The 21,983-nt window shown below is 42.4% G+C and overlaps 2 protein-coding genes across 19 annotated transcripts in view; both read left to right on the top strand.

The window, feature by feature from the left end:
• GARNL3 (GTPase activating Rap/RanGAP domain like 3) overlaps positions 1-21,983 on the top strand; it is a 598,754-nt gene that overhangs the window by 254,431 nt on the left and 322,340 nt on the right. The window lies entirely within an intron of this gene.
• The window catches only part of RALGPS1 (Ral GEF with PH domain and SH3 binding motif 1), a 309,219-nt gene that overhangs the window by 138,473 nt on the left and 148,763 nt on the right, over positions 1-21,983 (top strand). For all 18 annotated transcript variants that reach the window (XR_007719610.1, XM_050760039.1, XM_050760032.1 and 15 more), the window contains one exon: positions 13,145-13,271. Coding sequence is in view for 17 of the 18 variants with exons in the window: in XM_050760039.1 (XP_050615996.1) it covers positions 13,145-13,271 (127 nt within the window). In the remaining variant the exon portion in view is untranslated. The remainder of the gene's footprint in view (positions 1-13,144; positions 13,272-21,983) is intronic.

The following is a 21,983-nucleotide window of genomic DNA, read 5'->3' as shown; positions in this document are numbered from 1 at the left end:
GCTTCTGTTGCTCCCCTGCTTCCCTTGGTTGGCTCCTGTCTTTGCACCTCAGTGGGCATTTAGCTGGTGGGGAAGAGGAAGATGCCAGGGAGCTAAGATTACATGTCACCAAAGAGCAGGAGAATCAGGGCAACAACATGTCCCTGTTCCTATTCTGAGAAACCTCCCTATTGTGTCCTAAGGGCTGAGCCAGGGCTGTTTCCCTGGTTACAGAGAGCCACTTACCAGGGCAAAAGGTGGGTAGATGCAGCATCCTAGGAAATAAGAATGGCAACTGCCACAATATTGTGTCAGGGAGATAGGAGGTGAAACACACTGTGTGGATTACAACATGAGGTCTCCAAGGTCACTTGTGGGGTAGCTGCTTGTTCTTGGTGAACCCACTATTCAGCCTTTGTTTCAGATCAGACTCTTCCCTCTCACTGACATGTCTTGTTAATCCAAGGACTACGGTTGGCATAGAGCATTTAGGAAACAGAGGGGGCCAAACTCATCATCTTTTTATTTCATCCAAATCACCCTCATCCCCAGTGGAATGGCAGATTCCACTGTCTGTATTCTTGATGCACCTGTCTGATAACAGCACGCAGGGTGGAGCATGCACCGACTCTGCAGTTTTGTTTATAGGTCTGCCACCCCCTTTTGACTGCATGCCTCGTTGATGATGTTGATTTTTCTCTGTATCCTTGGTGCCCAGCCACTATACATTTGTTGTTTGAATTGTATGTGTTGTCCTGAGTTGCAATGCATCTTTCTTTTGCTATTAATTTCTGGTATGAGATTGCCATAGAAATGTTGCCCAAAGAGAGCTGTTTCCTCTCTGCTCACTTGTCCTTTGAGTTGGAACTGGTGAGGCCTCATGTGCCACAGAGTAGAGAGGTGCAGGTGGCACTGGAGGAACCAACCGTAACATCCCCAAAGGTCAGTGCTGTGATAGTTTTTGTTTGGCAGAGGAGGAAAACTGAGGTTTGAAGAGGTAGAATGACTTGTTCAAGATCCAGAGCTAGTGAGCGACAGAACCAGCATGACACAGCCTTGTCCTGCTGGAATCCACAGTCCGTCTTCTTGGCGGGTGTGTTGGATGGCTTGCTAATGGTAAGAACCTGTGAGAGAATCAGGCTGGGCACAGGGCAGGGACAAATAGACACACTGCTTTGGAAATGGGGCTAGAGAAATGCAGCTAGCACACAGGGCCCGGGGACAGGGCAGGCCAGCTCTCTGTGCTGTCCCTGTGGGTTGCACTGAAAGCCTGAATATCTGGGAAACCTGGTGGAAGGGAGTTACAGGTGTGGTAGGATACCTGTTACTTGGCCACATCATGGATGACCTCCAGAGAATTGATCATTAAGCTAGGGCAGGGCGTCCTGTTGGCCTCTCCATGGGTGGCTGCTAAGTGCTAGCTGCTGGGTGAGCTAGACAGGACAGACTGACACTGAACATAGGCCTGTACACAGTAGGCCCTTAATAAATGCTGTCTGCATACACAAACAGGAAGGCTACCATAGCTGGCCTGGAAAAATGCAGATGGGGAATGATTTACCCCAGCACTGTGACGACTTTGGAATATTGGCTCCCTTAAAGCCATGAAACCTGAGCAGGAAGTTGTAGCAGCCAATTCTGATTTCCTGAGTACACATCACCGTGTGGCTCTTATTCATTCTGCAAATCAAACATTTCTCAAATGTCAGGTTCTGAAGCCGTAGTCAAGGCCCCTGTCCTCATGGGCTTTCATGTTACTCAGGGAGAATAAACGTGCCCAGTCTGGCTGGCAGAAGAAGTGATCAATAAATGTTTATTGAATACATGAAGTGATCAGCAGGGAGCTGTCAAATTGGAAGAAAAGCGATGCAGAATACATGACAGAGAATGACCGAGTGTCTGCTTTAGTGTGGCATTAGGGAGGGCCTCACTTCCCTAATGTCATGCTGAAGTACAGGCGTAACGTACATTCAGCCGTGTATTTTCAGTCAAGGCCTGAATGACAAAAAGGAACCAGTCATGCCAAGATGAGGGGATGAGCATCCCAGGCAGAGGAGATGGCTGGTGCAAAGCCCTGCACAGGAATCAGCTTGATGTGAACAAGGAACTCAGAGGTCAGCGTGACCAGAGCTCAGCGTGCCAGGAGGAGATGGACGTACGAGGCAGTGGCTGGGCAGCGGGGCCAATCATGTTGGGCTGAAAGCCTAGGAGAGGAGTTAGGTTCTGTTCCAAGCGCAGTGAAGGATTTCAAACAAGAGACGGATACAATCTGGCTTCCAGTTGCTCTTTGGTTTTTGTGTTTTTAATTACTGTTGCTACTGTGGAAAACAAATTGGGTGGGGGATGGAGACCAAGAGTGGAAACTGGGGGCCTACTCAGGAGGTTAGGGCAGAATTCAGGAGCAAGGGGATGTTGGCAGGATCAGGGTGTGGCTGGGGATTTTAGAACAGCAGGCTCATACCGGATATGCTGGGGAGAGCTGACAGGTTGTGTGCTGGATGAGATGTCGAGATGAGGAGAAGTGAATGAGGGGTGAGTCCTAGGTTTTGGGCTTGAGCAACTGAGAAGCTGATGAAACCTTTTCTTTGATTAGAGTGATCTCAAGAGGAGACTGACTGCTTTGTGAGTGATCTAGGGGTATGGAATTCCTAGAGTATGGATGAGTCACTCATTACAGTAATTACAGTCAGGTGCTAGACATGCCATGTGTGCGCATGTGCGTAAACACACACACACCACATGTGTGCACACATACGTACATGCTCTTCTTGCTCTGTGCATGTTCCCAGAGTGATTCGCTCTTTCCTACTGAATTGATCCAAAGAGTTTGACTCATTTGCCGCAGCATTGTGAAAACTGAAGTTCTTGAAAGGCAGGAAATCATAGCCGATGGGTCAGGAGGCCTGGTCTGGAGGGTGGTGACCTGGGAGGGGAACGATCTTGGGAATGGGGCTGTCAATCCTAGATATCTGGGGACACAGTCATTGAGCTGTGCAATTCAGAGAATCGCTCCTTGTACTAAGAGAACTAAGGCCACTTGGCAAATATCACAGGACAGCAGATGTGTGACATTCACATACTTTGGAATTCAAAGTCCTTCATCCAGGAAGTGCCCTTTGCCCCCCTTTGTCTGACGCAGTGCCGCAGTGGTAGCCACCCTCTGATGTTGTTGAGAAGGTGGTGATAGGCCTGAGCTGCTTTTTGGAGGCATTTCTGAGCATTTGGTCAGGTGGGAGGTGAGTCAGGTGAGGCAATAAGGAGATGGATGCAGAGGAAACCAACATTTGCAGCCTTCACTCACACATCCTCATCATTCCTTGTAGCCTGGCTTGGAACTGCTTCTCAGAAGTTCTCAGTCAGATCTGCTGACATTTGCACCCTCATCTTCCTTGACATTGCTACAACATTGGACACTGTTCATAACTCCCATCTTGAAAAATCTGTTTTCCCTTGGCTTAGTTTTCTTCCTCTTGACTCCTTTTGTTTCTGTGGATGTGGATCTTCTGCAAGGCGGTGACCTCTCCACCTTCCCTGATCCATTTGCTATCCCTTGGTGGTCTCATCCACTTGGGGAGCTTCAAGTGTCACCTGCTGTACCCCAGTGATGGCTGGCTTTTCAGTTACAGCCCTGGTCTCTCTCCTGTACCCTAGAACCCTGTTCTAGCTGTCTGCTGCATAGAGCCCTCTGCTTGCATGTTCCTTTGACAGCTCGCACTTGGCATGTCTGAAATCAAACTTTGGTTTCCAGGAAGATGATGGTGGGTGCCAGAAGACTCTCTTAACAGACTGTGTTTTAGGCTCTTAGGCAATATGGTAGACTGAGAAATAAGCCTCTCCCTCCCCGTCTCCTGCTTCAAACACACAAACACAAATTCTGGATAAAATACAACCAAATTAAAAAACCAACAAGCAAAGCTAAATTAGAAGCCAAGAAAGGGAAGTCACCATGTGTTAAAAATAAAGTGCTCTCAGAGTCAAAACAGTGAGCAGAGTTCAGAGAAACTGCTGTGTATAAGCCTTTGCAGCTGGGAGCTAGGGTTGTAATGCCTGCACAGAGAGGAGAGTCCGGCTGCACACACATGGGGGGCTGGAATTCAGCTACCCACAGAAATCAGAGAGACACGTCAGGTATGGCATCAAAAAGTCCCTCTCCAGCCTAGGACAGCCCCAAGGGAGCATGAGTGGAAAAACTCATCTATGAGAAATTGTCACCCCAGCCTGTACCTTACGCAGCGAAGGGATCTGAGTACATATTACATATGATTGGCATTGATGATCTGCATTGGTGTGGGGACCTCAGACCAAGAAATGAGGGGCATGGAGATTGAGAGCATGGCCTCTTAAATCAGACACCTGAGTTGAGCCCTGGGCCTACCTCTAACAGTGAGGATTAAATGAGTAAATACCTGGAAAAATGTTTAGAACTATGCCTGGCTCATATTGAGGGTTTGGTATTACCTGTTGTTGTTGTTATTATTTTTGACTCTTTCGAATGGATTGGCAGAGGCTTCCATCCTTGTATGACAGGCCCTTTTACTTATGGCCTGAACTGTCATCCTCTTTCAGCTGGTCTCATTGCTTTGGGACTTGCACTCTCTGGGCCACCCTCACACCGCTACTGGAGCGATCTCTCCAAAACATAGTTTCAAGGTTTTCACATCCCTGGTTAAAGATAGTTTTTAGTGTTCTCCCTCAACCCCTCATCCACCTTGCTAGGATGGGGGCTCTGTGCCATCACTCCTCCAGAGCGGCATTGTGCTCAGATACAACCATTCCGATGCCAGTTTTTCTTTTTGATCTGCCATTTGAGCATTTATTTCACCTTCAGTTTTATGATAATGAATATTTTGTCAGCCAGTTTTTAACCATCATGTGGACTTCCAACCCTGTATTTCAGTGGTGCCTCTGAGTGAAGGAGAGAGACTGAGCTAGAATGAGAGAGAATTGGTCTGTCCTCATGAGTGTTTCTGAGAGAAACTTGCATCTGGGGATGTGGCACATGATGTAAGCTGGTGGGTGCTGAGTGTCTTGCAGAATGCTGAGGACATAATAGAGGCATTTCGACATTGGCAGCAAACACCAAAAGATTTCATACCTACTTCCTGACCCTAAAAAACAAACCATAAACCTTTCAGCTATGGCCAGCGGTGCATCTGCTACCACCAGCAACACAGCAACTCAGAGCCCCAAGTCATGTGTGCAAGAGATGCGAGAGCTGGCCCGAGGAATTTTCTGTTAAAACATGGCCATAGTCAACTCATTCTTTTCCATTCACTGTTCATGCTTAGCAGTTTGTGATTGTTCCCCTGTTTGCAAGTTGAGCTGAAGTATCTGGAAAAGTAGAATAAGCAGTCAAAATGGTGTTCACATGTCTATGGCATCCAAATGCCCAAGTCAAAACCACACGTTGTCAAAAGGAGAGTTTCCATCTCTCCCCTGTCTCTTCTAGTCTTATGCAAAGCAACACTTACCTCCACTTTAGCCAAACTGCTGTTTCCTTAAACAACCCTTGTGTGTCCACCTCCAGGCCCACGCTGATGCCTTTTGTGGCCTTGGGGCCTCTCCAGCCCCATCTGTGCTTGTTGAAATCCCTCTAGACTTGTTTTCAGGACTGTCTCTTCCTGCAGCTCCTTCTTTGGGTAATAGGGTTTGTTCTTCCCCTAGAGAACCCTCTCCTATGTAGTGTTTCTGATCCTTCCTTGCTGAGCTAGGTTGAACAAATGAGATGTGTATTTGGTACCTGACTCTCTGCCCACTGCCAGACCAGATCTGGACCCTGAATGGGCCCTCGGCAAACATATGTTAGGGGATCAAACTCAACCTCCCGGCTCTCTATTCTTGGGTCTTTGTGGGAATATCTGCTGGGTTGCCATGGGTGGAATAAAAAAATTAACAAAAATTATTAGAAATAAATGAGAAAATTGTCCTACAGGATTGTGTATGTGTGTGTATATGCATGTGATTGGATACATGTATATATGTGTGCATGTAACTGTTTAAGGATGATTTTTTAAAAAGATAAAATCATGACTCATATAAGATGAATACTTGTCAAAGATTTTATTTAACTCATTGATTAAGGAGAGAACCAGTAAGATATTACAACCATATCAAAAGAGAAGCTAGAGTACTGCACTTTTATAATCAGGTAAGGAAGGCTAAAATCACTTTAAAAATTGATATGAAATTAGTCACTATTCCGAAGGTGATAATCAGTAGCATTCTATGAGGCATTATTTGCCTTTCTGTAAACAGGAATTATTTACATTACTACATTTTCTACAAATTAACTTCTGTCTATACAGGGATTAAAATAGCTTTAGTCAAAGATAAACATGGACAGCTAGCCAGAATACCACTAAATTTCAGTTACAATTTTTCCTCATGTTACATACAGTAGTCTCTATTGCGTCTAATATTTTATATTAGGTATGTGACATTGTAGTTTTTTATTTTTCAGAAATGGGCATGTTGTATCTAAAGAAGTAAAAAATTATTTAAAAAATTCCAGTTCATTTCCTTACTGATTCCATACTTAGTCTGCTGAATCCATTGGTCCATAGATTATCCACAACACTAAAAATTCTTTCCGTATCAACAGTAGACACTGGAATTGAAATGGAATTTTAAGCCAATTTTAACATATTTGGAGCAGCAGGCTCTTTGCTAATAAATATTTCCATGTATCAAGAAATATTCTCTCGAGGCAAGGGAGCAAGACACCGAAGTCCTCATAAAGAAAATGTGGAGAAATTTTTTTCTCCTCCATGGAGACAACTTCCAGATTTGAACTGCTTTACTAGAAAGGGGAACGGTGGTTTGTGATCAGTCAAATACAAGTGCCACATACAAGGTACTCAGAGCATGATGGGAAATTTCCAGAAGCCATCCACTTCTTCAGGTATTTCTCCAAGATTTGTGATCTTCCTAGCTTTTGACCTCATGGTTTGTGAGTCCCATTTATCCTTTGCACCATGAAAGTGATTCAAAATTAATAAGCAGGGACTTTGTTTTTACCTTGTAAATTAATTCATTTTGCATATGTGGTTATAGCCCCTTTCTCAGTCCTATGTTGTATATTTTTGCTTTTTAATAGAAATTTTACGTATTTTATTGATATTTTATAAAAATTAGCTCTTAGGTTTAGTAATCATTTCTATAGGTTTGATGTTTAGCTTTTTTTAGTTTGATGTTTTGTTTTTTAACATGCCAGTTTCTACTTTTACCCATTGATTTCTTTCTCCCATTTTCCCACTATTTTCTTAGCTTGTTGAGTTGAATATTTAGTTGATTTATATTAGTTCTTGTTTAATAACAAATGAATTTAAAGCCACAAAGTTTCCTCCTAATGTGCTTTTGGCCTCATCACACAGTTTAACGTACAGTATTCTAATTATATATGGCTTGTAAATAGTCCATTATCTTGGCTTTTATTTGGTCTTTTGCCCAGGAATTATTTGAATATTCAAAATTTTCCAAGTAATTGGATTTTTCAGTTGTTGTTATTTTTCTCATGATTCTTTTATGTAGCAAGTATTTTGGCAGCATTTCCTCTGTGTCAGGAATCATACCAGATGCAGGGATCAGTAGAGTGGATGTAGCCAGCATGGTCACCCTCCTCATGGAGTCCATAATTTGTGGAGGGAGACACAAATGTAATCATACAGTCAAGCACAATCATGATCAATATTATGGAAGAAAATCTCAGGGTGCCCCAAGACTTCTAAACTTTACTAGAAGTGAAGTTATACTTAGTGAAATTTTCCTTAACCTTACTTCCTTATCTCTTTTCTTGAACAAAAATGGTTTTAGTATCTGTTTGACTCTGGGTAAGCAGACAATTTACTTTCTCGTATGTAGTTCTGATGGTTTCTTCCTGAGGCTTCCCATAAACTCTAAAATCTAAGGGACCCTCAAATTCAGATGAAGTTTGCAGTTTATGGTTCTTGTAATGAAAGCTTAAAACGTGTGAGTAAATGCTGTTATTTCCTGAGCAAACAAACCCTATATTTAAAAAATTAAACCTAAAAAAGTTATTATCAGCATTACATACACATGAATTTTAAAAATCACTAAGTACTGAAAGATTTAGTGAAACAACTAACACTCACCACTCATCTCTCCACACCCCCATTATTCCCCAGAGGCAACCACTTTCAGTTTAAGTGGCTTCTTCTAGTAGTTTCTGCCATATATTTACCAGTGTGCTTTTGCTACAGTTTCTTGACCCATCTGCTTTAGACAGCATCTGGTGACTTCTTTGTATGGTAGATGTTTGTTTAGTTTTCCTGAACCACCTTCCCTTGTTCCTCAAACACATTCACATCATAGCGAAATCACTTTTGTTAAATGAATATTTGGTGTTTTAATGATTAGGAATGAGTAAGTATGCCTCACTATATAGTCAAGTAGTAAACTATGAATAATATGCCCTTCCTTGAATATTTTGTCATTTCCCTGGATTGATTTATTTTGTTTTTTTTTTTTTTTTTTTTTTGTTTTTGTTTTTGTTTTGTTTTGTTTGTTTGTTTTTGTTTTGGGTCTTTCTGATGCCCAGGCTGGAGTGTAATAGCTCATAGCTCACTGCAACCTTGAACTCCTGGGCTCAAGCAATCCTCCTGCCACAGCCTCCCAAATAGCTGAGACTACAAGTGTGCACCACCATGCCCAGCTAATTTTTTTTTTTTTTTTTTTTTTTTTTTTTTTTTTGAGACGAAGTCTCACTCTGTTGCCTAGACTAGAGTGCAGTGGCGCAACCTCGGCTCACTACAACCTCCGCCTCCCGGGTTCAAGTGATTCTCCCGCCTCAGCCTCCAGAGTAGCCAGGATTACAGGCGCCCACCACCATACCCGGCTAATCTTTGTATTTTTAGTAGAGACAGGGTTTCAACATGTTGGTCACGCTGGTCTCAAACTCTGACCTCATGATCTGCCCGCCTCGGCCTCCCAAATTGCTGGGATTACAGCGTGAATAACTGCACCCGGCTTTAAAATTTTTTTGTAGAGATGGTATCTTGCTATGTTGCCCAGGCTGGTATCAAACTCCTGGCCTCCCAAAGGAGTGAAATTACAGGTGTGAGCTACCATGCCCTACCCATTTTTCTGGAATTTCTAATTGCCTTTAAAAACTTTTTCTTATCCTATCTACCAGATATCTAAGTAATCCTAAAATTATTTTATGTTTATTTTTTATTACATATAATAAATAGGTCTATCCCCTCCCCTCCGTGTGCCATCATGTCAGGTTTTTAATCAAGCCACTTTTTCTCTGGAGACATCTCTTCTAGGGCTGATCCAATGTGGACCAGTTGTTCTTAAGGCCTACTGTTCATTGGTCATCCCATATCTCCCTTTCCTACTCCTGGATTGGATCCACAATTTCCTGTTTCCCGTGTCTTACTAATTCCTGGCTAATTCCTGTATTTTTCTAGAGGAAATTCTCAGTTTTCAAATACATCATGGGAAATACATGTTTAGGGTTTTTTGATGTCTTCTAGTGACCTATGCACTATTCTTGAGAAAGCTGATACTGTCTGAGTCTCTTTTGTAGGCACAGAAGGGAGCAGATGAGTAAAATTAACTAGATTTAGCGCTTTTGAATGTCTGTGTGAGTATGTGGGGCAAGTTGGGGATGAGGCATAGAAGATAGGCTGATCACCTCTGAGGTGCTGTCCATACAGGCACTTGACAGGCTGGGCAGGTAGGCTGGGCATGGCAAGGGACATGGGCAGTCCCCCAGCTGAGACTGGAGAACCAGTTGCCTGAGCCCTGGGAGCCAGCTTGGCCCAGCCACAGTGTGTGTCAGGAGGACATCCAGATTTGTTTAATGGCTGCCATCACCAAAGAAGTAAGGGGTTCTATGTTGCATTAATAAAGAATGACCTATTGAGTAAGGGAAGTGAGTGGTTTGCTTAACAATGGAGCAGTTCTTTGGCCAGTCATGTGGCTCATGCCTGTAATCCCAACACTTTGGGAGGCCAAGGCGGGTGGATCAGCTGAGGTCAGGAGTTTGAGACTAGCCTGGCCAACATGGTGAAACCCAGTCACTACTAAAAATACAAAAATTGGCCAGGCGCAGTGGCTCAAGCCTGTAATCCCAGCGCTTTGGGAGGCCGAGACAGGCGGATCACGAGGTCAGGAGATTGAAACCATCCTGGCTAACATGGTGAAACCCCGTCTCTACTAAAAAATACAAAAAAACTAGCCGGGCGAGGTGGCAGGCACCTGTAGTCCCAGCTACTCAGGAGGCTGAGTCAGGAGAATGGCGTAAACCCGGGAGGCAGAGCTTGCAGTGAGCTGAGATCTGGCCACTGCACTCCAGCCTGGGCAACAGAGCAAGACTCCGTCTCAAAAAAAAAAAAAAAAAAAAAAAAATATATATATATATATATATATATATATACACACACAAAATTTAGCTGGGCGTGGTGGCACATGCCTGCAATCCTAGCTACTTGGGAGGCTGAGGCAGAATAATCGCTTGACCCCAGGAGGCAGGGGTTACAGTGAGCTGAGATTGTACCACTCCACTCCAGCCTGGGAGACAGAGTGAGGCTCTGTCTCCACAGAAACAAAATCAAACCACAATGGGGCTGTTTTCCAGTAGGTATCTGGTTCTGGTCTGAGTATATATTGTTCATTGACAAATCTCTCATCCTTAAGTGTTCATTTCAAATGCTGCCTCTCTATATAGCTTTCCTTGACACTTCCTTTTCCTATAATTCATTTGTAATAATAATAATTATTATTTTAGAGACAGGGTCTTGCTCTTTCACCCAGGCTGGAGTACAGTGATGCAATCAAGACTCACTACAGAAAGACTCACTCCAGCCTCAACCTCCTGGACTTAAGCAATCTTCCTGCCTCAGTCTCCCAAGTAGCTCATTTATTATTTGTCTGGGTTATCAGTCTCTGTTTACTTACCACATTGCTGTACTATATCTCTCTCCTCTGTTGAATCAAGTTCCCCGAAGATATTTGGAAAAGTTAATACTTGTGATTATGAACTGGAAATGGAGGTAAAAGTCCTTGCTCCATTTTTACCACTGGGCTTTGTGAAGATTAGATGAATTATATATTACAGTGTTTTACAAACAGCAAGTAGAAGATGGTGTTTTTCCCCGTCCATTTTAGCAAACCAGTTAAGCAGCCATTGTCCTGAGCATCTGTGTAGCATCCCCACACTGATACGTCCTGAGTTCCCCAGTGGGAAAAGAAAAGTTCACTTTTATCCTTCAGCTTCTTCAGCATCAGAACCTTCCTTTCAGCATATTCTTCTGCCTCTCCTTACCGAAGTTCGTAAGTTACCACTGCTCCTGTGCAAGTGGGCTGTCTCATGGCTGCATCCTCTGTGGCCCCAGAGGCTGAAGATGAAGGAACCAGGCAGGGCCTTCCCAAAGCAGCCTAGGGCTCCCTAATGCACCAGACATGGCCTGAGTTTGGGAATTGCAGACCCAGGTCTCAGGAACTGCACGGCTTCCCCAGGTGCTAGGCAGTTATTGTCCCACTCCTCTCCATTGCATGACGGGGCTTTTGAACACTGGCCTACGTCAGTCTGATGAACATGGTGGGTCTCTTGTTCTCGGTCCTTGCACAGACCACCGAGGTCTGAACGCCTTGGCCAAAGGGACTCCAACCCTGGGGCTTCTGTTTATTCATCCTCTTGGGCTTAGCCATTGACCTCCAATCCCAGAAGCACTGGGCCCTGGCAGCTAGACTCAGGGATGCTGCCAGCATCAGCCTCATACTTTGCTTCAGCCACCCCTCCCCCAGCTCCTCCTTTTAAGACTGGCCTTTCTGCCTAGACTTCTTTCCTTAAAGCCGTGTTCAGTCAGCCATGTTGCCATTTTCTGGCACTGGGCCTTGACTTGGGACTTTCAGGTTGACCACAGCCTGAGTCCTTAGCATAAAGTCTTGAAAGCCAGGAGTTCTGGTTTCTGTTCCTTTCTTTTGAGAAGGCTTCAAATGCACATTGATCCACTGTTTCCCTGGTGGCCAGCTTTACATACCAGAGATCTCAGTCACAAAGAGTTTTGCTTCCCTAACCTCTGACTCTGGATACCTGTTCATTCTGTATTTGCTTAACTAAGTTGCCCCTTCGATAACTGCATAGAGAAAAGAAGGTTGTCGTCTTTTGATTAAAATTACCACATCCAGTGTAAATATGACACAGTTGGCTGTGGGGGATCTGGAGGATGTAGCCTGGATTCGAGCGATGGCTTGGCTTTGTGTACATGGGCATGTGAATTGTGTGGAACTTACTAGGACTTTCAGCCATGGAGATGGTGAGGAGAGCAAATAGCTGTGGATGCAGGGAAAGAGACCTGGTATAGCTGTGAAATAAGTCTTCAGGTGACCCTGAGCATTTGCTTTTCTACCTTAGCACCTTGCTGTTGTAGGCTCTCTGCACCCACAAGCTGCTGTTATTTGGGGGATTCTGACATCATGTAGAAGAGTGGGCCAGGTAGCTTTGGGGGGTAGCTTCCAAGTGTGAGATTCTGTGAGGATCACAAGATTGAAGTTTTCCATCTCTGTGATGCAGGGAAGGCAAACCCTAAAATTGGTGCTTAGCCCTGGAGGGTTCTTGGCTTTGCCCAGGAGAGAATTCAAGGGCGAGCTCGTGGTATTAGACAACAGCTTTTATTGAAGTGGCAGTGTACAGCAGCAGCAGCAGCAGCAGAGATACTGCTTCTTGTGGTATGGGGCTTACCCCATAGGCAGTGTGCCCAGAGTAGCAGCTCAGAGGCAGGTCATATTTATATGTGTTTTTAATTACATGCAAATCAAGGTGCAGATTATGCAGAAATTTCTAGAAAAACTTTCAGGCCATTGCCATGGAAAGGGGTGGTAACATCCACGTGTTGCTATGGCAGTGGTAAACTGACATGGCACACTGGTGGGCGTATCTCATAGAAAACTGCTTCTGCCTCGTCCCTGTTTAGCTAGTCCTCAATTTGGTCCAGTGTCCAAGCTCCACCTCTGGAGTCGAGTCCTGCCTTCTACCTCATATGCATGAAACAGCCTTTTAAAATCCTTAGTTCTGTCCAGGATTTGACACACCATAGATGTGCCACTTAGGATTTTCCCTTTTAGCATTCATCCACAGTTATCCACTCTTTAGCTTCTTCTGGTTTATTTATTTTGCTATATTTTCTTCTCATTCTAGCTTTTGAATCGAAAAGACAAGACTACCTTTGAGAAATTGGACTACCTGATGTCGAAAGAAGATAATTACAAGCGGACACGGGAATATATCCGAAGCCTGAAGATGGTTCCAAGTATTCCCTATCTAGGTAGGAGTTTGAATTGGCTTATTATTTTTTAAGAAGCCTACTCTGTGCCAAATAAGATGTTTTTACAGTTTCTACTTGAGAAATTTCCAGGAAGCGACATGGCCCATAGATAAAGAGGCAATTGGTTGGCTCCTTGGGTTGGAACAGGCTGTTGATACTTCCCAAGGATGGAAACCTGGATTAGGGTGATATACAAAGGATGCTCTGCTTTTTATATAAAAGACCTGTGGGTCCCAAGGTTCCCCAGGCTGCAGACCAGATGGGTCTCAGTGACAGTGATAAGACTCTTACTGGTTCATCCACATCCTCCTGAACTAGGGCATGTCAAGCACAAACCCTCTGTTCTGGTTCTCTGGGCATTATTAGTATATTTCATATTTGTACAAACACAATTATAGTAATGCTTATTAATTTTTCTGGTTAGAAAATAATGCATGTTAATTGTAAGAGAAAAAAGTTAATAGCTTTTGTTATCTCACCTAAAGATGTTTGCTTCATATCTTATTCATTTGGGCATATCTAAAATATGTATGTTTACTCTATCCTAAAAATGTTATTTTTATCTTTAAAATGTTATCTACTTTTCGGTACTATAACTCAGTCCCATCAGATGGATTTATCAAACTCGAATCTGCTCTCCCATATTGACCATTTAAGACAGCAGCCCTCAACCTTTTTGGCACCAGGGACCAGTTTCCTGGAAGACAGTTTTTCCACGGATGGAGAGTGGGCTGAGGAGAGTGGTTTCAGGATGACGCTGTTCCACCTCAAATAATTACTCTGATAAGAAGCACACAACCTGGATCCCTCACATGTGCAGTTCACAGTGGAGTTTGCGCTCCTATGAGAATCTAATGCTGCCACTGATCTGATGGGGGTGGAGCTCAGGCAGTAATGCTTGCTAGCCCATCGCTCACCTCTTGCTGTGTGGCCCAGTTCCTAACGGGGAGTTGGGAACCCCTGATTTAAGGTGTTTCTACATTTTTGCTATTAAAATGTCTCAGTGAATATCCTTATTGCAAAAGCTTTCCACATGTAGTTATTATTACCTTGTGATAAATTCCTAGAAGTGTGCACAGCTTCAAAACGTGTGCAAAAACTTATGTCTTTTCATGTATATTTCCAAAATGCACTCCAGAGAAGTTGTGTCAATTTGTACTTTCATCAGAAGGGGATGAAATTGCCTGTTTCTCCCACGTTACAAATACTATGCTTTTTCATAGTTTTTTTTTTTTTTTTTCCTTTTTCTTTCTTTCTTTTTTGTCTTTGCCAATTTGATAGGTGAAAAATACTTCTTGTAGTTTGGATGTCAGGGTTATGCCAATTTTATAAAAAAATATTTTGATCTTTTATGATCTAAAATAATTCTAATAACAAGGGAAACCAAGATTATATAGAAGTGACTCCTGATATTTCAGGGGATCTAGTGCAATTTTTTGAAGTTACGTTTTTGACAGTTTTAAAATTACTTTCATGAGCATTGTTTACTTAGATTTTCTAATTCTTTTAATTAAAAATTAATTAAAATATTTAATTTTTTTAAAGCCAACTTGGAAAATTTGTTTTTTAGTAGAAAATTGTCCATTTGATCCAAATTTTCAATATTATTAGCATAGAGTTTTTTTCTTAATTTTTTGATGATACAGTATTATCTTATAAATTTGAGTCTCTATATACACTAAATACTAAAGCAAATGTAACTAAAAATATATAACAAAATATACTAAAATATAACTAAAAAAACTAAAGGAAATATATATTTATATATATAAATATGTATAAATAAGGTTATATTTGCTTTAGTATTTCTAATAGTTCAGTATTTCTAATACTTTGTATCTTTTGTTTTCTTTCTTTTTTAAATTTTTAAAATTTACCTCCTTGTCTATTGGTCTTTCCAAAGATGAAATTTTGGATTTGTTTTCAGTTATACTGTCTTTCTGCTTTTTAGTTTACTATATTTTATCAGTCAAAGATGTGCATTTTCTTTCCACATTTTAACACTTCTGAAATTGGGATACATCTTGCAATTGATAACAAAGCATTGTGACATTGTTTAATTGGCAGCAGTTTTTCTTAGTGATACATAGAAAAAGACACACCTGATAAAAGGTGATATCTTAAACATAATGAAATATGAACTTTCCATGTGTGTCTCTTATAATTCATCTCTCCTATTTTCCTTGAGTTTAAGTTGTTTTGCCATTTCTGTTAACTACTAGAGTTGAATTATTGGTTTATTTGTGTATATGTTATTTTTTTCACTTTAACATAGAAAACAGTTAAGGCTATAAATTTTCCTCTAATTGCTGCTTTTGTTGCATCCTACACGTTTTGGTGTGTAATGGTGTCAGTGATATTCTTTAAATACTCTCTATAGTTTTAATTTTTCTTTTATGCAAATGTTATTTAAGATAGTGTTTTTTTCGTTTTCAAGGGCTTAGGCTTTTGTTTTTAGTTTTGAAAGTTTATTGAAATATAATTAATACATAATCCATTTAAAGTGTACAATTCACTGGTTTTTAGTAATATTCACAGTTGTGCAAAACATCACCACAGTCATTTTTAAAGCATTTTTATCACTCCATAAAGAAACCCCAGGCCCATGAGCAGTCATTCCCATTTCCCTCTAGCCAACCCTCCTCTCCCACCTGCAGCCTTAGGCAACTATTAATCTACTTTATGTCTCCACACATTTTCCTGTTCTAGAAATTTCATATAAATCAAATCATACAATATGCTGTCTTTATGACTGGCTTCTTTCTCATAGCATCATGTTTTCTTTTTTGTTTGTTTGTTTGGTTTTTTTGTTTGTTTTTTTGAGCAGCAGCAAGATTTAGTGTGAAGAGCGAAAGAACAAGGCTTCCACAGCGTGGAAGGGGACCCAAGCGTGTTGCCCCATTCCTTCTTACTGCCAAATTATATTCCGCTGTACAGATGTACCACGTTTTATTTATCCATTTGTTTTTTTAGACAGGGTCTGGCTCTTTTGCCCAGGCTGGAGTGCAGTAGCATGATCTTGGCTCACTACAGCCTGGAACTCCCGGGTTCAAGCGATCCTCCCGCCTCAACCCCCCAAGTAGCTGGTACTACAGGTGCATACCACCACGTCCAGCTAATTTTTTTGTATTTTTCGTAGAGACGGGGTTTCGCCATGTTGCCTAGGCTGGTCTCAAATCCCTGAGCTCAAGCAGTCTGCGCGCTTTGGCCTCCCGATATCCATTTATTTGATAAACATTTGAATTGTGTCCATTCTTTGACTATTATGAATAATGCTTGTATGAATGGCTTAGGTTTTTAAAAACATAGTCCTCTCTAATTTTTAAGATTTGTTTTGGCCGGGCGCGGTGGCTCAAGCCTGTAATCCCAGCACTTTGGGAGGCCGAGATGGGCGGATCACGAGGTCAGGAGATCGAGACCATCCTGGCTAACACGGTGAAACCCCGTCTCTACTAAAAAATACAAAAAACTAGCCGGGCGCAGTGGCGGGCGCCTGTAGTCCCAGCTACTCAGGAGGCTGAGGCAGGAGAATGGTGTGAACCTGGGAGGCGGAGCTTGCAGTGAGCTGAGATCCGGCCACTGCACTCCAGCCTGGGCGACAGAGCGAGACTCCGTCTCAAAAAAAAAAAAAAAAAAAAAAAAAAAAAAGATTTGTTTTGTGGCTTAATGTAACATCGGTTTTTATACATGTTTCGTGGTGCATGCTGGAAAAGAAGGTGCAGTGTCTCAAATTAATCTTATAATTGCGTTGTAATGTTCAAATTATGAGTTTTTGACAACTTGATCTATCCAGAAAGAAGTATATGTTACAGTCCCCTTATATTTCTGGTAGTTTCTGCCTTACATATTTAGTATATAGAAGTTTGTAACAGTTATAGATTCATTGTGAAGTATTCCATACAAAGTTATCTTGGTTCCATTTGTTACTTGCTTTTACTTCTATTGTCTGATATTAATTGTGTGACATCTTTTTTTTTTTTTTTTTTTTTTGGCTAGGTGAAGACATTATTTGTATTGATAGATAATATTTTACATATTTAAGGGGCATATGTGGTATTTTGTTACATGCATAGAATGTATAATAATCAAGTCAGGGTATTAGGCGGTATCCAGCACCTTGGGTATTCATCATTTCTGTGTGTTGGGAATGTTTCATGTCCTCTCTTTTAGCTACTTCAAAATACACAATACATTGTTAACCATTATCACCCTACTCAGCTATTGCACATTGGAACTTACACCTTCTCTCTAACTGTGTGTTTGTACCCATTAACCAACCTCTCTTTATACCTCCTTCCCACCCACACACCCTTCCCACCCTCTGGTATCTATCATTTTGCTCTCTGCCTCCATAAGATCAGCTTTTTTAGCTAGCACATATGAGTGAGAACATGTGATCCTTGTCTTTCTGTGCCTGGCTTACTTCACTTCACATCGTGACCTCCAGCTGCATTCATGTTGCTGCAAATGACACGATTTCATTCTTTTTATGGCCAAATAGTACACCATTGTGTGTGTGTGTGTGTGTGTGTGTGTGTGTGTGTGTATGTATATATATTACATTTTCTTTATCCATTTATCTGCTGATAAACACTTAGGTTGATTCCGTATCTTGGGTGAGGTGAATACTGCTGCAGTAAACATGCAGGTGCAGGTATCCCTTTGACATAATGATTTATTTTCCTTTGGATAAATACCCAGAGGTGGGATTGCTGGATTGTATATCTCTATTTTTAGTTTTTTAAGCAGTCTCTATACTGTTTTCTGCAGTGGCTGTACTAACGTACATTCCCATCAACAGTGTGTAGTTCCCTTTTCTCCACATCCTCGCCGGCATGGTATTTTTTGTCTTTTTAATAATAACCATTGTGGCTGGCCCAAGATGATATCTCAGTGTGGATTCATTTGCATTTATTTTATAACCTTTGACTATAGTTTAGATTTTAATATTTTATTTTATTTTATTTTTTATTTTTTTGAGACTCAGTTTCACCCTTGTTGCCCAGGCTGGAGTGCAGTGGTGCCGTCTTGGCTCACTGCAACCCCCGCCTCCCTGGTTCAAGCAGTTCTGCCTCAGCCTTCCGAGTAGCTGGGATTACAGGTGCCCACCACCACGCCCCACTAAGTTTTGTATTTTTGGTAGAGATGGGGTTTCACCATGTTGGCCAGGCTGGTCTCGAACTCCTGACCTCAGGTGATCTGCCTGCCCCAGCCTCCCAAAGTGCTGGGATTACAGGCGTGTGCCATGGTACCTGGCCGATAGTTTAATATTTTAAGTTGCCTTGATTTAGTCATGATTCTTGCAAACAGCATTTAGTTGGACCCTACTTGAGAAACCTTGCCTTTTAGTAGAGGAATATATCACTTTCATATTTGTTTCACCTTATACCATATGATTGAATTCTGTTTCTTTCTTTTTCCCATGATTTTGCATCTTTCCTTGTTTTCTTCTTTGGCTTACCATAAACTGCAGTGTCTTTCTACTTGGTTACTGGCAAATCCCCATCTCAGGTCTACAGATGGAGGGCATGTTGCTGTGCACAGCTCCCAAGTCCATTCCCACCACACCTGAGGCTCATCAATTGAGAGACAGCGTTGACAGTATTACCGTGAGGGTAGCCTAGTGCAGCCCATGGGTTCCACTAGAAGAGGTGTTCCAGGGTCATTAAGGATGGCCTCTTTTCTCGAATAAGGATGATCATGAGCGCTGCTGTGCATTGTTTGCTTTCTCTGTGCCTAGCACTTTGCTAGGCATTTGAATGCATCATTTCAATGAATGCTCACAGTAGCCCAGTGAATAAGCAGGCAGTGAGAGGTTGCCTAAGGTCACATAACTGGAAAGTAACAGAGCCAGGACTGGGCCCAGATGGCCTGGCTCTAAGCCCTAAGCTCTTGACACTGCCCTCTCCTGACTCCCCACCCTATTCAGGTCATTACTTTCCTACACACCCTTGTGGTTACCACCTGTGTCCTCTGGTTATTTATGACTTGTGGGTGGCCCCCATCAGGCATTGTGTGAAGGGGATAAATTGTCGCTACTGTTTCTTGTGACATTCTCTATTGTGGGACCACAAAGCAGTGCAGTCTTGGGCTTCCAAGGGCGTTGGTCAGCCTGTGCTAGCCCTCAGGCCTCTTGCCCCTCAGTTTCTAGACAGATGCAGCCCTGCATGTCCTTGATCACCTCATCTCAGCTGCTGCTTCCTGGCAGGTGCTTCCCAAGAGGCTCCATGGAGGCCTCCATCCTTCTGCATTCTTCCTGCTTCTGACTCTAAGCGAGTCCAGCTGAACTACTGTTGTCTTATCCCTTCAGTCTTATGATTATTCTCCTCTCCCCTTAAACCAGGTAGATTACATTTCTCATGTTGCATCAGAATGATCCTGACATATACAAGTCAGAGGGAGAGAAGAGGAGGTGACTGCCACCTGCTCTCTGTTCTTGGGATAGTGTATGAGAGTTTACGATGGGGTGCCATAGTTTGCTTAAAAAAGAATGAAGCAAGACTTCCTGAGGCAGCTGGGAGTTCCACCTGCATGCATACATGTCTGCTTGCCTTGGACATACCCTACCCAAATCCAGGTTATGTATTCTTGAAAACCCAACCTGTCCCAGGGACAGATTTGTTTATTTAAAGAGGAATAGTTATATAATTCCTGGAAAGTACAACATAGGAAAAACTATCTGAAACCATTTGTTTTTTTCTCTGGCAAAGTCCTCACTATAGATCTTTTCCCTCTTGGGGTGAGAGGAGGCTGTTTTCTGGGAGGAACTGTAGGTCAGTCCCTGATATTTCAAGCTGCTTTGTTACTTCTGTTGCTTGAGACCGTGAATGCTGCTTCAGCAGTTATTTGCCTCTAATAGCAATTAGGGGCTTTATTTTTGTAACAATTCTTTTAACCCTCTGTGGAAGATTCTATATGCTAACTGGGCTCCTGTGACTATTCACATATGTGTCTCTTTGTTCCATGTAAAGGTGCCTTTATGTAGTGCTAGCCTCTGTTACTAACCATGTGGGTGTGATTCTGACTCCTTTTAATGCAAATTGTAGAGCCAGTTGGCTCTACTTGGGTGTACTTGATGAAACATACTTTAAAAAATACTGAGGGAAAAATGTATTACATTTATAAAATAAGACTCTTTGAATCAAAAAGTTTCTTGCAGATTACTTCAAAGTGTGAAAATAGTGTTGAGAAATAGGTCAATTATTTGCAGCTGATTTTATCTGATAGCAGCTCCTTGCAAATACCCAGTTAGATTGGAATGATAACAAAAGCAAGCAAAGAGCTTTGAAGAATGTCTACATCATTTGCTTATAAATAGCTGTATTGATTTAGGGGGTGTTGTGTTCTTACTACTTATTTCCTTCAGGAAATAACTAAATTAGAAATGTGATGGATCTTAAATGGTTTAGAGCTGATTCTAAAAGTAACCATAGCAGTGTGGAAAATTATGATCTCTCAAGGAACAAAAATTAGGTATTCTAACACTTCTGGATAGTAAGAAAACATTTGGAGACATTCTTAGTAAATTTACCCAGACTTCTAACAAGTGAAGTAAATGTCTAGAACGTAAGTTATCCCTTCAAACAAGCAAACCTTTCCATTTTTCAGAAAGTAAGCCTTTATTTGCAAATATAAATTCTAAAGTTTAAAATCAAGACAAATTTTTCCAAATATAAAATAAACAGGGCTAAACTGTTGGAAAACTAAAGGGCTCTCGAAAAGAAGTGATCATTGCTCAAAAAAGTGTTTACTCAAATGCCCCAAAGCTCCCCAGTCAGACACCACCCCTGCCCTTGTGGAGCTCACAGTCCAGTTGTGATCACCAGCACTGGACAAGAAACTGCAAGTGAATTGAGCATTATGAAGGAAAAGGCAAAGGAGCAAACCAAGGGGGCCCTGGCTACTCTGGGGGAACCAGGAAGGGCTTTCTGGAGGGAAGTAGAGTCCTGAAGGATGAATAAGCTGGGTGAAGAGGTGGGGAGGTGAACATTTTACACAAAGATGACAGCTTGTGCAAGAACTCTAAAGTGAGGAAAAACATGTTTGTTAGAAAAACTGGCTGGAGAGTAGAGAATGAGGGGGAGGGTGTCATGTGGAGCAGCTGCAGTGGAAGGGAGGGGAAGATTGCTTAGGGCCTAGACATGGGAGTTGGGAGGGAGTGGGGAGCCCAGGCTCTGACCAACCTAGGAGCAGTAGGGAGCCATGAAAGGGTTTTAAGCAAGGGCACGCTGGGTTGGATTTGCATTGAACACACATTACCTTGGCTGCAGCAAGTGGCTTCGAGGTCAGGCTGGAGGAGTGAAGACCAGTTAGGGGATCCTGTAGAAGCCTGTGATGAGTCACTGTATTTCAGAAATTTCCAGGGAGGGGGAAGGCTCTTTAAAAGCAGTTCATTTTAGAGCAAAGCTTTGGAGAGACCTAGAACAGCTGTCAGTGAGTATATCCCTTATACCTGATGAAGACACATAGCATGTCCTTGTACTCTGGTTTTGAGAATCCATTTGTGCATTTCAAGTGTGGGCCCCCTTAAAGCAGAGAGGAAAGAGCAAGCATGGGTGGGATCAAGCCAAGGTTGCGGCAGAGCTGCTGCTTCCCGGAACAGGGATCTGAGTGGTGGCCGTTGCCCCCTTGATGGGGGCCGCCACCCTAGGACCAAGGTATTTCCCTTGTCAGGATTAGCAATAATGTTAACTGACTGTCCCCAGGTTGGCC

Source organism: Macaca thibetana, chromosome 15 (assembly GCF_024542745.1).
Source record: "Macaca thibetana thibetana isolate TM-01 chromosome 15, ASM2454274v1, whole genome shotgun sequence".
In the NCBI taxonomy this organism is placed as follows: Eukaryota; Metazoa; Chordata; class Mammalia; order Primates; family Cercopithecidae; genus Macaca; species Macaca thibetana.
The sequence above is the reverse complement of the archived record's forward strand: the minus strand, read 5'-3'. Positions and strand labels throughout refer to the sequence as shown.